This window comes from Patagioenas fasciata, chromosome 1, assembly GCF_037038585.1.
Source record: "Patagioenas fasciata isolate bPatFas1 chromosome 1, bPatFas1.hap1, whole genome shotgun sequence".
Lineage (NCBI taxonomy): Eukaryota > Metazoa > Chordata > Aves > Columbiformes > Columbidae > Patagioenas > Patagioenas fasciata.
The window spans coordinates 92,127,507-92,142,277 of record NC_092520.1 but is presented as its reverse complement, the minus strand read 5'-3'; the positions used below and the strand labels follow the sequence as shown (position 1 = coordinate 92,142,277).

Sequence of the window (14,771 nt, the reverse complement as noted above, 5' to 3'; positions counted from 1 at the left end):
TTGCGAGGTGGCTGGTGCGGCACCCAGGTCCGCAGGCATTGGTAGGGGTAAGGGGGGCGGGGCGAGCAGGCCCCGCCTCGCCCGACAGCCCCCACCCAGCAAAAAAAGGGGGTGGGGATTGCGCCGACCTCTCCTGCCGTCTGTAGCTCCACTCGCTGGCGTGGGCTGCAGCGTCGCCCAATCGTGGCGCCCCGTCCTCACCCAGCCTCCGGTGACGCGCAGCGCTAGCTTGCCATTGGCGGGCGGCCGCGTCGCTCGCGGGTCTCTGCCCCCTCACCTCTGCAGGCGGAAGAGTCTCGCCCAGGACAAGGGGGTACGTGCGGGTGTTGTTTTCCTGCCGCTCCGCTGGCGGCGGGGTAGGGGGTGGGGGCGGGAGGAGGCGGGGCGGGGGGCGCGTTGGCGGGAGGCGAGCACGGGGCACCCGTGTCCGGCGGCAGCGCGCGCCCCCTTGCCTCCTCCGGCCAACGGCCGTCGCGCGCCCCGGTGCCCAGAGCCGCCTCACCGGGCCGCGACGGAACCCCCGCTGCCGCCTCCGCCGCGGACAGCAGCAGCTCCTTCCCCCCACCTGCACTCGGAGCCCCGGGCGGCTCCGTCGGTCCCGGACCCGTTGCTCAGGGCTCCCTCCCGCGCACCCCTCGGTGCTGGCCGGGGGCAGCGCGAAGGGGCTCTGCGCGCCTCGGGCTTGGGGCGGGGGGTGTCCGGCCGCGCTTCCCTGTCCCCCTCACGCCGAGGCCGTGACCTTCTGCCGTAGCGCGGCCTCAGGCGTGGGAAGCCCCAGACCGGGTTCTGGGTGCTGGAGGGGCCGGGGGGCAGCGGGGTCCGGCCGTCCCCGCCGCAAGGCCACAGTCAGGTCTTGCTCACATGGTCATTGTCTGCATCTGGGAAAGGAGGCGGTGGTACTGAGCAGAAAGTTTGAGAACCATAGATGGAATTTTTTAAAAAATCACTTCATTTTTATAAGTAGCACTGCCTTCAGCATAACAATTACTGTCTGGACTTTGATTGCAGCTTGCGATTCTGCCTTATATTGCCCTGTCATGGCTTGAGCTCATTAAGTAAATATTGATGCACATGGTATACTCCTATGAGCTAAAATAGGCCTGTGGATAATTGCAGAATCGATCCTTTTTTCTGCCTCTCTGAAGTCTTCAAACTTTAGTAGCGCTGTTAAAGAATACTTGCCATAGACAACAGTCAAATTATTCTGGGGTTGATCATCATGCAGATTTGTTTAAGGTGATTACATGTTTAATAATTTTGCCACACAGCCTTATTTTTGTATGGTTCATTTAGAAGTTCCTTTCTTTTCTCCTGTCTTTCTGTAATACTTAAAAACTGGACACTATAGCATTGTGCTATGGTGTACGGGAAACTGAAAGTGAAACTGCATGTAATTAGTGCAATGAGTGGTCGAAAGACCCCCCTTTAAAAAATTGTGGTGGACTTCATAGAAATGTTCACAGAAGCTCCTTACAGTGACTCTGCCAAATACCTTTTCATAGTATTTGCACATGGGGAAAGTATGTGGCTTAAAGCATATTCTTATTGGTTGCTTGTGGAAGGTGCTGTCATCTTCGAGGAAAACAAGGTTTTCTTTTTGGCTTGAAATTTCTTATCTTCCTCCTATCTTTTGCTTTCTTCTTCGGAGACAGAAAGGTCCATTCTTTTTAACTTGACTGTGTACTACTAGGGCCCTTGTGCAGCTTTTATTTTGTGCACGATTTTTGTATTTTTGAGCATCTACTTTAATATTTTGTTCAAATGAAGTTTATTCATTTTGGGAGACACAGATGTTCAGATGAAGATTTTGAACTCGGATTCTTTCTTGTGTTTTCGTTTCACGTCATTTGTCTGAGTAATATACTGGTTGTTTTAACTGACATGCTAGCATCTACCAAATATTTTTACAGTGAGTGTAAGTGCCCTTGTTAGTTCTTCAGTCACCAGTTTGTTTTTGTAAGTGTTCTTGTGTTTCTGTTTACTGGACATGAGTGAGAAATGTTTCCTGAGAGCAGTGGGAGACTGTCTGCCCTTGGAAAAGGGGAGGAGACAGATTGTAGGAAGGGCAATGAAGGACAGCTAGTGCAAGGGGTTTTACCTGTTGTGTTGCTGTGAAGTATGTGACTGTAAAAATTTAAACCAAGAGAGTGAGTTTTGTACCTTTATTTAGCTAAGAAAGTCAGCTGAAAGCATCTGCCTTCATCAGAGTTTTCCATCTGTGTAGTAGGATACATTTGGGCTGAAACTTCTGTGTGCATACTTAACACTTATGAGGAAAAAACTTAGCCTAGCTCTTGTGGTCCTGTTGAAGACTCAGCTTCACAATGTCAGTGGTCTTTCACAGTTGAAATATAGCTTATTATTTTCTTCCTTCTTTGCTAGGGGTTTAAGCTATGGAGCTTTAAGATAGAAGCACGGAATGGTTTGGGTCAGAAGGGACCTTAAAGATCATCCAGTCCAACCCCTCTGCCATGGGCAGGAGCACCTTCCACTAGACCAGGTTGCTCAAAGCCCCATCCAGCCTGTCCTTAAACACTTCCAGGGATGGGACATCCACAGCTTCTCTGGGCAGCCTGTTCCAGTGTCTCTCCACCCTTATAGTGAAGAATTTCTTCCTAATATCTAGTCTAAATCTCCCCTTTTCAGTTACAAACAGTTGCCTCTTGTCCTGTCACAACAGGCTTTGGTAAAAAGTCTATCTGCCATCTTTCTTATAATCCCCTTATATATATTGAAAGACTGCAATGAGGTCTCCCCCGAGCCTTCTTTTGTCCAGACTTAACAACCCCAACTCTCTCAGCCTGTCTTGTAGGAGAGGTGTTGCAGCCTTCCCAAATGGGACACCTCTGTTTTTGTGGCTCTCCCCCCTGGACCCACTCTAACAGCTCCATGTCTGTCTTGTACTGGGGACCCCAGAGCTGGACACAGTATTGCAGGTGGGCAGAGCAGCAGAATCACCTCCCTCAACCTGCTTGTTATGCAGCTCAGGATATGATTTGCTTTCTGGGCTCATGCCGGCTCATGTCCTTTTTTCCACAGGACTGTTCCCAATCCATTCATCCTCCACTCTGTATTCATACTGAGGGTTGCCCCAGCCCAGGTGCAGGACCTTGCACTTGGCTGCATTGAACTTCAAGAGGTTTGTGTGGGCGTGCTCCTCAAGCCTGTCAAGGTCCCTTTGGATGATGTCCCTTCCCTCTAGGGTGTCAGTGCACCCTTTCCCTCTAGCATATTTAAACCAGTATTGTATAATAGCTAAGTGTGCATTTAACAGCATGTGAGAGGGTGGCCAGCCTGTTGCTTTGGGGTTGGCTCTGTACTGTCAGTCCTTCCAGCAAGTCCGATAGGCACTATGCTTCCCTTTTAAATGAGAGCACAGGAAAGCAGTTAATGGGACTTCAGGCTGGATTAATTGTTCTGGCATTCTGCAGTCTGTTTCCTGCTGTCCTTTTTTTGTGAAAACTCACACCCCTTATTTGTTTTGCTCTCTACATATGGTTGTGCTCAACTGGGTGTGCATTTGATCAGAGATGGTATTGTCTTCGCAAAGACAGGAATACCCACAGGTTGGTCATAGAGTGTAGATGCATTCAGTAATGGTGGAAGAAATGGTGTACCACTGCTTTTTAGTCATGTGTCTGTGAAGGCTGTACACATATGAAGCTACATAATTTGTGAGAGAAATGTTTAATTATTTTTACTATCAAGTGGGGGTCTCTTGAAATACCTCTGAAAGACTCCTTTGCAGAATTCTGTTTAGATAATCTTAAAAAAAAGGGCAGCAGTATTAGTACCTCTGTTTCCTTTTACTGCATGCCTGCTCTAGCACTAAACTTTCTTTGTGAATCAAAGCAACTTTCTGGCACTAGACACATGTAGAAATAATGCTGCACTTCTTGTGTCTGTGTTCTGTTGCAAATTCCCTGCACCTTGTTTCTCCTTGTTTGTCATTTCAGTGAAATGGGGGAATTGTGTTGTCAGAGTCTCTGTTGCAGAAAGACTGCCAGCAGATAGTGTTTATCTTACCTATTCACGTTATATAGGATGTTTCTCTCCTGAGCACAAAGATAAGGTTAAAGCAAAGTTCAGGTTTGTGAACCAGTATCAACCACCAAAAATACAGTTTTTGTTGAAATAATATGCTTTAGCAGAAGTTTGCCCTGTATCTTGGAAGGTATTAAAAAAAACTTTTTCTGGTCTCCCTAGCTTTACTTCTTTGTCACTAATGCGGTTGTGAAAACTCCATTTGATATCCAATAAAATTAAGTAGTCAGAGATATTTTTGTCTCAGATTTTTTAAATAAGCAAAATGCCTCTGTTTTGTCATCTAATGTTTAAAAAAATGCTTCATAATTATGACCGGGTTTTGTGTAATGTATGGTATCCGTAATGTTTATCATTACTGACTTTGCAAAGTTGAAAGGGTTTTACTAGGATAAATGCTAGGTTTTGGATTGGAAGTGTGCTTAATTATATTAGCTGGAAAAACAAACTATATCCCCTTAAAATCATAGAAGGCAATGCTTTTTTTTCGTTTTAGCCTTTTAAACTAGAGCATTTTTGTAGCAGTAAGAACATTTCTTTCATTAAGTCATCCAAGAATTTAACAGGCTGTTTCTTAAGAACCACAGAAGTGTTGAGGTTGGAAGGTACCTCTGGAGGGCATCTGGTCCAGCCCCGCTGCTCAAACAGAGCCACCCAAAGCCAGTTGCCCAGATGGCTTTTGAATATCTCCAAGGATGGAGACTCTACAACCTCTCTGAGCAACTTGTGCCAGTGCTTGGTTATCCTCACCATGAGAAAATGTTTCCTGATGTTCAGGTGGAGCCTCCTGTGTTCCTATTGGTGCCTGTTGCCTCTGGTCCTGTCACTGGGCACCACTGAGAAGAGCCTCGCTCTGTCCTCTCTGTTCCCTCTCTTCAGGTATCTGTATATTTTGATGAGATCTCCCTGAGCCTTCTTGAGGCTGAACAGTCCCAGCTCTCCCAGACTTTCCTCATAGGAGATAAGCTCCAGTCCCTTCATCATCTTCACAGCCCTTTGTTGGCTCTCTCTAGTGTGTCCATGTCTCTTTTGTACTGGGGAGCCCAGAACTGACACAACACTTCTGCTGTGGCCTCACCAGTGCTGAACAGAGGGGCAGGATCACCCCCCTTCACCTGCTGGCAATGCTTTGCCTAATGCAGCCCAGAGCACCAGTAGCCTTCTTTGCTACAAGGGTGCATCACTGGCTCATGTTCAGCATGCTGTCCACCAGGAGCACCAGGTCCTTTTCTGTCAAGCTGCTTTCCAGCTGGACAGCCCCCAGCACAGGGTTGTCCCTCCCCAGGTGCAAGACTGGGCAATTCCCCTTGTTGTACTTCATGAGGTTTCAGTCAGTGCATTTCTCCATCCTGTCAAGGTACCTCTGGATGGCATCCAAGTAGAAGGTGAAAAATAATTTCTGTTGTTGTTGACATATCTGAAATTGTTTTATTCAGTGGCTTCTCTTGACTTGGTTTCTGAATGGTAATAGAACTTTACATTATATTTGAAGGAGGTGATTTTATTTAGATATGTTTATTCTATTTAAATGGCCCATTGTGGAAAAAATTCCAAAGGAAAGTTTAGCTTTGAAGGAGTACAGCTTCAGTCATTCTGAAAATGACTGAGAGTGTATTTACAGGCAAGGTAATAAATTTGGTAGATTTGACATAACCACTGTTGTGTCCAGTGGAGAGAAGAAATAGCACGTTTGTCTATTTGCTTTTCAGGGTGAGAACCGTGTAGTCTGTAGTAACGAGAGCAGTCGGAACTGTAAGCTGTGTTCCAGTGTGTGTGGGCGAGGAGCTGGGAGGGGAAAGGAAGGGTTGCTGCTGGATGAGGAAGAGGCACATTCAGGACTTGAAGAGGAACAAATGAAGTACAGATGGAGACATTTTAAGAGTGGAAAAGAAGGAAGGGCTATAGGAGCAGTCATAAATCTGTAATAGCACAGTGTGTGTGGCAGTCTTGTGTAAAAGTTGTAGAAGCAATAGGGATCTGAAAATTGCTAAGCAAAAGTGTGCTCTAGGAAAATAACTCTGAGCCCAAATACTGTACAAAAGAAAAATATTTTTGGAATTGAGTGATTAATTTTAGTCCTTTAAGGCAGTGTCATAAGTATGGATTTCTGAAACTAGATTTGGGATGACAAACTTTTTTCTCTTACTGATAGGAGGTGGCCTGTTTTTGTAGTGTGGGTAAACTCTGTTTACTTATTTATTTTTATTTCACTTAATGTAGACTTCTAATTAACATTATTAACCAGGAAAATATTCTACATCAGTCTGTTCTGTAACATAACTGTAAAGAACATTTGTCTGTCGTTAGCCTTTAAGAACTGTCTGGAATTTATGTCAGGTTGGGAAAATACAGAAGTTGACAATATTGAAAGAAAATAGAATGGTATTAAAAGTGGCTGTGAGTCACTGCTAAATAGAAAAACTGTGAATCTTCTAACTTCTGATGTTCAAACTGTAGATGCTAATCGTCTTACAGTATGAGAATAGATACTTGTCCAGAATCTTCTATAGCTACTGTCTTACCAAATTGTTTGAGAACTGTGTTGTTTTAGTAGTCACTTTGTAACACTAATTAACTTTGCTTTCTTCTTCCTATATTTAAAGTTTTGTGTGATCCTCTCTCTGTGGATTAGGACATTCTTTACTCTTGGTATTAGTTGATTCACTTTCTTGATTTCTTTTCTTCCTATGCTAGAAAGGCATTACATTATCTCATTTGGAGACTGGAAATATGTGTATCTTAAGCAAGGTTCCTTGGCCTGGCTCAAAGACCAAGTTCTGGTATGTGTGTGGAGCCCTGTTGTATGTATCTTACTATTTTGAACTGCTAATTCCAGAGAGAGGGTTATGTTTTGAAGATGAAACTGAAATTGAAAGATTTCCTTATTCGCTCCTGCTTTTTTTCTTTTATTTTTGTGTTTCGTACCTTTGAATAAGCAATACATTCTATTTAATTTATTTTCTGTTTCAGATACAATAATTTATATGTAGTACATAAGTTTTGGGTTCATGTGATGATTTTATTTTGTAATTCTGTTTGGAAGGTAGGTTGTTTGAATATAGCTTAATATAGAATCCACAGAGTATATGGGATACTTAATTCTGTTCAAAAACAAAGCAAAAAACAAACCACAACAGCCAAACCAAAACACCACAGGTTGGAAAGATTGTTTGTGATGGTTGTCAAACATCTGAAGTTTTCACTACTTTGTATTAAATGAATCTTTGGCTGTGTTTCAGGTATTCAGGACACAGTTGTTAATGGAAGAATTCATGTATAAGTACAAAATAAGAAGGGCAATCTAATCTTTGAGGAAATGGCAGGATTCCTAGACAACTTCCGGTGGCCAGAATGTGAGTGTATTGACTGGAGTGAACGAAGAAATGCCATCGCTTCAATAGTTGCAGGCGTATTGGTAAGTTTTGAATGGATGTGAGTCGTAAGTATGTTGAAAAATTTGGAAGTACAACTAAGTTATAGTTTTGTTTCGTATGTTGTGAAGGTTCACTCCTTAGGTGCACCTTAATCCCGTATATTTCTTTATACTTTTAAAAAATATAATTGTTAGGCAGCTTTTTTACAGGTCGCGTAGCATTGCATTTCATTTAGTAATGATGTATCAGTTCTGCTATCTCCTCTTTAAAAAAGATTGAAATTCCTAGTGGATTTTTAGCATGATTAGTTCCATTACAACACCTATGTTATCCTACAGTTCATGTCTTGAATGCGTTTAGAATCTAGATTCTTGTTCTTAAAGCTGTACAGGGAATTTACCCATACACTGGTATCTAATTTGAATAGAAAATGTGACTGATTCCCAAATGCTCTTCTGAAAACATCAACGTTAAGGTTTATGCGGAACTTGCATATCAAACAGATATGCAACTTAAAGCTGACTTAAAGATAATACCTTTCTGGAGTAGTTTGTACTTGTTAAAGGACAAACCAATGGTATGCATGAACATCTGCCATGTTTTGTCTGCCTGTCTCTATACCCTTCCAGCCTCATAATACTGGTCTGTTTTATTTGTAGTTTTTCACAGGTTGGTGGATAATGATAGATGCTGCAGTAGTTTACCCCAAGCCAGAACAAATGAACCACGCGTTCCATACCTGTGGGGTGTTTTCAACACTAGCTTTTTTCATGTAAGTGTATATAAAGGCATTTATAAAATAAACATGAGCTGTTAAACATGGTTATTACTAGACAATGTGGTATATGATAAAACTTTGAATCACTTCGTTATAAATAACTTGCAAATAATCTTGTACTTCTCTGCATGGTAATGTAAAGGTCTTTTTTCTTCTAGCTGTGAACTTTGTTTCTGATCTTAGTCTGTTCATTCATTGTTCTGTCTGTTCCCCCCATCTGTTTAGGGTAAATTGCGTTTCCTATAAATTTTTACTGAATATAAGAAAGTAGATCTTCCTTTATGCAAGAGGCTTTCTGTAATAAGTGTTTTGATTCTTAGATCAAAATTCATGTAATGCTGCCCAGTTGCTTATCTCAGTATAAAACACTTAATTGCATCTTCCTCCATTTTAAAATAAAGTAGTAGTATTATAGCTATTGTTATAAAGATGTAAACGTGGCAAGCTTGAAGGAGAAGTAATAGCTTTTATTGAACCATACAATATCAGCGAGGAGAAAAAGATGCATTTGATTATGCAAGACTTTCTTAACACTTAGTATCTGAAAGTTTCTGGGTTCTTTTCCTCAGCAGTGTAGCTCCTTGCAGGGTGTCTCTCACTTGAATATTTGTGTGTTTTGTTGTGAAGGAAAACAACTTTTATCATAACCATGAGAGCACTGTGTTACTGGCTATTGTTACTCCTGTGAAGTGCCTTTACATATTTTAAAAACTTAAACAGCCAGAAAGTGACCAGGAATATTTCAGTTGCTGAAAAGGGAAATTCTTTCATCTTACAGGTCTGCTAATGTGAAAATTTAAGTAAAACTTATGAACAAATATGGGGTTTGCTTGAAACCCAGCTAGAATCATTCCATTAAGGGACATATAATAGTATGTGACTGTGCAGAATGCCAAATAGTTTTCCCAGAATTTTTTGCATCTTAAAAAAGCTAGCTTTTTACTTATAACTTCAAACTGATTTTTCTAATAATCTGAAGTGTATACACTCTTTTGTTCCTAGGATAAATGCTGTATCAAATGCACAGGTGAGAGGAGACAGCTACAGTGATGGATGCTTAGGAAGAACAGGTAAATTAATTCTAAAAATCATGTTGAGTTGAAAGACTGATTATTTAGGTGGTGTTAAGTTTTTTCAAACTGGTGGTTAAATTGTAATCAGTAGTTAAGGAGTAGAAGAGAAATTCTGTGAAGTTAATTTATTTACAAAAATAACAGTTGGAGGTAAGTAATATCTTTGTTTAAAAAAGTGAACTTGAAAAAATTGACTTCTGTGTATCTTGAATACTTAAACTTTCCCCTGCAAATCCTGTACAGCTGATGAGAGAAATAAACTTTGGCCTTGTGGTAGGCCATGGAACAGACATTCCTTAGCAATGTCTTATTTTAGAACATGTCACAAACGCCCTGTTTCCTTTGTATGTCACCTACTGTGCGATGTCTGTGGCCCTGCTGTCCTCTCTCTGCTTTCATTCGTAATTCCCTTACTGTTTCCCATGTGGATCCCAGCATCTGTTTTCATGTGATTTGTAGAACACCTCACTAGAAATCTGGTAGGATCTACTGTTTTTTTTTTTTTCTGAACTAGTGTATGATGGGGGTTTTGTGTGTGTGTCATAAATCAGCTCAAGATAATCTTTGCACAGAAATATTTTTTCTTTGCCATGAGCAAGGTTGATTGTTTTCAATGGCATCATCTTCCGTTTTCAGTAGGTAATGTCTAGTTATAGTAAATGTTGTCCATCTGAAAATATCTTTCTGAAATAAACATGGGAAGCATCTATTATACGTACCCTAATAGAATGGCATCTTTACCTCAGCAACACTGTAGCTTGGGCAAAGTACCTCATCACTGGTGCAAGTTTTGTTGAGTAGTGTTACAGGCATTCCCCACAGGTGAGGGGAAATTGCGTCTGCTTACTAAAATTTGACGAATCCAGCTATTCTGTGTTTTACTAGAGAATACAAATTTTGGTTTATCTTACCTTTGCCTCAGAGTTTTAATCCTTTGCCTTTGTGCCTTCAGCAAAATAGCATATTGTATCATAATAGAGCAGTAGCTCGGATCATTTGTCTCTATGGATAATAGTCTACATTGTTCTCAGAGGTCTTAATATTTCCTGCAGGTGCTCGTGTCTGGCTCTTCATTGGCTTTATGTTGATGTTTGGTTCACTTATTGCTTCAATGTGGATTCTTTTTGGAGCGTATGTTACACAGAGTAAGTTAATTTATTTTCACATCTAGAAAGTACTATTGCTGTCAGCCAAAAGGCAGAAAATCCAGAAGAATGAAAGTGTGTGGTCTGTTCTTGTCAGAGCCACACCGTCTAGTTTGGTAGCGAGGGAATAATACTATAAATTGTGTTTTAAATTTACCTTCCAATACAAAAGAACTTAATATTTCCTTTGTTACTTACTTTGCAGACACTAACGTTTACCCTGGATTAGCAGTGTTTTTCCAAAATGCATTGATATTTTTCAGGTAAGTTATCTGGGCAAATTTCCCTCCTTCCAAAAGAGTGTCTGACTTACCTGCTTCCATGCACATCGATGCTCCTGGAAAATAATTTCTGAAAGCTGGAGGCTGACTCCAGGCTTGGATCTTCCACAAAGTGGAATTCACTGATCTCAGTGCAGAACCCTCCATATTTCAGTTTATTACCCACCCTGACCTTTACTTGAGGAGGGTGGCATGTAAGCCAAAGGGACCTCTTGGGCTGCTGAGTAAAGTGACATTCTCCAGATAAATGATGTATTAGTATTCAATGCATAAACTGATCACACTTTTGCTAAACAACTACATTTTTTTTTTCACTCTGCTACTTTTTCTACTCCCTTTGCTCCAGTGCTTAGGAACTGTGCTTTATTTGCCCGTTCTCAGCCTGTGAGAGGCTCTTTATTCCCCTCATGCTCCTGTTAGTCTAGCCCTTTCTAGTCTCACTGAATTTACAGCTCTGGAATGTGGATGACCAAGGATATGGACAGTATTCTGGATGAGATATTGTCATTGTCTTTCGAAAATGGCAAGAATGCCTTCATTTCTGTACTACACGTACCTTGGCATGTATCATTACAGTGGTTGGTGGGAGATCCTGTTGTCCTTTTCCTGACTATTTCACACCAATGGCTCGATTATCTGATAATTGATACACCTGGATTTGTTTTGACTGGATGAGCTCTCAGTTATCAAGAGTGATTTCCGCCCCCCCCCCCCCCCCCCAAAGAGCCTGATGGTATGTTTTGTAATGTTACACTTCATTTATTTTATTTTGCTGAATATCATTAAGTGTATCATATGACATTTAGAAACTATCCGTATCTGTAACAAGTCTTTTTATATCTACAATGCATACTGCAATCCATGAATTTTATGAATTAATAAAAGACAATGGACGTATTAAATAGTGTAAGTAAGCTCCAAGATCTGTCACTGAAAAGTTCACATAACCTTCTATTTAGCAAGTTCTTACCCACTTAAATTACTGTGCTAACAATTTGCCTTCTAATACCATATCAAGTACTTTGCAGCCAGCTAGATTGGCAGGCTTTCCTGTGCTTCCTTGATTGGAAAATCAGCCGTGTTCTTGCAGAAAATAGCAGTTCCTAAATCTCTTCTGTAGCCTTGCGCATGATTGAAATGGGATACTGATGCAGGCAGACATCTGAGAATAGTTTCACCATGCCTGAAATTTTTAGTCTTATTTCAGCAGTTTGATGAACTTATTTCTGAAGCTACTTTTTGTTTCTGAAAGTGCCATTCCTTAGTTTCTATTGTATTCTGTTTGTAGATATATTTTAGGTTTATTTGTTTTCTTTTGTCTTCTAAAATTTGTTTTATAGATATGAACTATGAGATAAATTATAGCTTTGTTATTTAAAAAAAAAAAAAAAAAAAAAATCTCTTTGTGTTTTAGCCCACTGCACACTTTAGGCAGAAACATTTGAGAAGTCCATCTATCGCCGTAGACTCTTTTCCTTAGCACTCCTCAGTGTCCTTATAGAAAACTTTTGTTCTGTTTGAATCAGATTGTCTTCCATCTGTGTTGTTCTGTAATGTCTCTATTCCCTGAACCTTGTGTCTCCTTCAGAACTTGTGACTGGTTGTGACTCCATCACTTTTTTTACTTGGTTTAACGTGCTGTATTCGTGGTTCTCTTCTCTAGTTAATCACCCAGGTGTCTAGCTTGTTATTGTTGTTATCAGTGTCAATATTTCTCATTTCCCTCCCTCTTCATTCTCTTATGATTTATTGTGACTGTGCCCTTCTTACCACCTATACAAAAAATACTTATCCACCATAGGATCTTCTTTCTGATTAGCTCATAAGAATGTAATTGCTAAGATTGCTAGGATGATGCGTTATGTTCAGCTGATTGCCAGGTGCCCAGGTGAGACTTACTGCTCTGTAACTTTGTGGATTGGTCCTAGAATGTCCTAAATACCAGTTGTTTTTTTTTTTCTTTCAGAAGGGCAGCTGCTTGTACTATGAGACTGGCAATTTTTTTATTTGAGCAGTTGCTTCAGCTGTATATTGTAGTTTTAGCAATGCACAGTAAATTAAATATAAGTACAAAAAGTAGATACTGACTTGAGTAAAAATTACAGTTACTGGGGGGATGTTGATTGGCAGTACAGATTGTATTAAATTATAAGGATATAATTAAAATCACCTTTTCTACCTTACGTATTGTCTGATTTATTTTTTTTCCCCTTTAGTACTCTGATCTACAAGTTTGGAAGAACAGAAGAGTTATGGGGATGAGACATCACATACAGCATTGTCTATTCCATGGTTGCTATGTCATACTATGTATCTAGATATATTTACATTTACTTGTTTTTGCTTTCTAAATTGTATGAACAGAGATAAATTACAGTTTCTGTAATAAGCTCCCTCTTTTCACAGAACAGATTTGTGAATATGTACATAGGACTGTATATATCTTAAAAAGGGAATGTCAGCCTGTCTTTCTGAAATCTTCAGGTTTATTTCTCCAAATACATGGGTTTCCATCAACTCCTAAGACTTGATCTTCCAAACCTTCACATGTGTCAGAGACCTCACTGGAACTGTTGGTGAACAAGCAGGATAAAGCCCCCGTACCCTGTCAAAGGGGTTGCTGCTTTTATGCTTAGCTGAGCTAGAGCCAGTTTTGCCAGGGCTGACAGCAAGGGCTGCCCATATACCTGAGAGCTGTCAGTGCATGGATGTGACCCAGCTAAGCCTGTATTTAATGAGGGTAAATTCTATTGTATGCTTAGGTAAGAGCTGATTTTAAGATTTTTGTATAACTCTTCAGAAGAATTTAAAGTAGCTATTTTTTTGTAAAAAGGTTATGAGTTTTTAAACAAGGCCCTATATTAAGCAGGTTCTGCATGGCAAAATTGTTCTTGAATTCTGATTGCTATAGCACAAATGACATTTGGTAGCACCACAGTCCATAGAATTAGTTTCATGTCATTCAGTGTGATGGATACCGATTAGTTCTCAAAGCATTTACTGATGTTAGAATTAAAAAAACAAAACAATTGAACCCAGTCAGACTCAGTTTTCTTCAGGGGAAGCTTTTTGCTGATCAACAGTTATCCTGCTGCCTATTACCTTTTCTGTCTAAAAGGCAAGCATTTCAGGTGGGGATATAGCAGATATATTTATTGCTAACAATCTTTCTTTGAAATAATCGCCAGTTTTGGGACTGCTGTTTGCCCCAGTTAAAATGTATTTATTTCCTAAATTTCACAGGCACTTTATGGGAATGCTTCCATTACTGAAATCCAGTTTCTTCTAGCTGGGGTATACAGAAAGGGAGAATAATGATGTTTTACAGCTTTAGGCTGATCTTGTGTATTGATCTTACTGTTGGTGACTTCCTTCTCCTAGGAGTTCTATGCGGTTTTTAAAGCTTTTGAATCTACCTTGTGTCTAAAAGCTTTTATAACTTTCCATGTATTGAAATTGCTGGCCAAATGGTATTAAACTTCAGAATGTAAGTGCTGTGCGTGGTCACTGCATACTGTTAGTCATTTAATTGCTCCCTTGTGGGAATCTCTCCAGTGGGCAGAATATGAAGCGAATACTGCAGCTGAAATTGTGCTACTGGCTAGACTAACTTTGTCCTGATTTCACCATCCTGCAGTGAGTTACACTATATTCACTGGTGTTAATCAGAGCTTTGTACAGAGGTTGTCCGTTGGGTTGTAATTTCAGAAAACTGCAATAAACTTTATCTTATTCTCAAAATAGTGAACTTCACAAGGTAATTGTACAGTAGTACTCCTTAGCTCACATAGTAGTGACCTTTAAGCAAGTCTTATACCAGCTATTAAGTAAAATCAAGGTTTTGTTTTCGGGTCTGTCAGTTTCTTGCTTGGGACTGGTTTTTTTTACTAAGTGAGAAAACTAAGTGTAGCTTTTAACTACTCTTGCATTTGTGTCTTGCGTGTGACATTTGAGCAGCATGAGCTGTGTTTGACTCTGGAAGACCTCTTCCCACCTGCTTTAATGCAAGTGCCTGGTTAAAAACCAGTTTTCTTAAGACCAGGGCAAGCGTTACCTGCATTTTCTACCAGAACTTT

The 14,771-nt window shown here is 40.5% G+C and overlaps 1 protein-coding gene across 4 annotated transcripts; it reads left to right on the top strand.

The window, feature by feature from the left end:
• The first annotated feature begins 198 nt into the window (after positions 1-198).
• TMEM50B (transmembrane protein 50B) lies at positions 199-14,436 on the top strand. Of its 4 annotated transcripts, none has more exons than XM_065862544.2 (7): positions 199-313; positions 7,284-7,459; positions 8,078-8,190; positions 9,199-9,266; positions 10,322-10,414; positions 10,620-10,677; positions 12,912-14,436. In XM_065862544.2, the coding sequence occupies exons 2-7, from the start codon at positions 7,361-7,363 to the stop codon at positions 12,955-12,957; spliced, it is 477 nt and encodes a 158-aa protein (XP_065718616.1). In that variant the 5' UTR covers positions 199-313; positions 7,284-7,360; the 3' UTR covers positions 12,958-14,436. The 4 variants fall into 4 exon arrangements, with proteins under 4 accessions (XP_065718616.1, XP_071666725.1, XP_071666723.1 ...); XM_071810624.1 differs by lacking the exon at positions 12,912-14,436 and adding an exon at positions 11,272-11,978; XM_071810622.1 differs by lacking the exon at positions 199-313 and adding an exon at positions 891-1,236.
• The last annotated feature ends 335 nt before the right edge of the window (positions 14,437-14,771 follow it).

Excerpts from the sequence above, each read along its gene's own strand:
- TMEM50B (XM_065862544.2), top strand. The coding sequence starts at position 7,361 with ATGGCAGGATTCCTAGACAACTTCCGGTGGCCAGAATGTGAGTGTATT. Across the intron at positions 7,460-8,077 it reads CAATAGTTGCAGGCGTATTG|TTTTTCACAGGTTGGTGGAT; the intron begins GTAAGTTTTGAA and ends TTTTATTTGTAG. Across the intron at positions 10,678-12,911 it reads AATGCATTGATATTTTTCAG|TACTCTGATCTACAAGTTTG; the intron begins GTAAGTTATCTG and ends TTTCCCCTTTAG.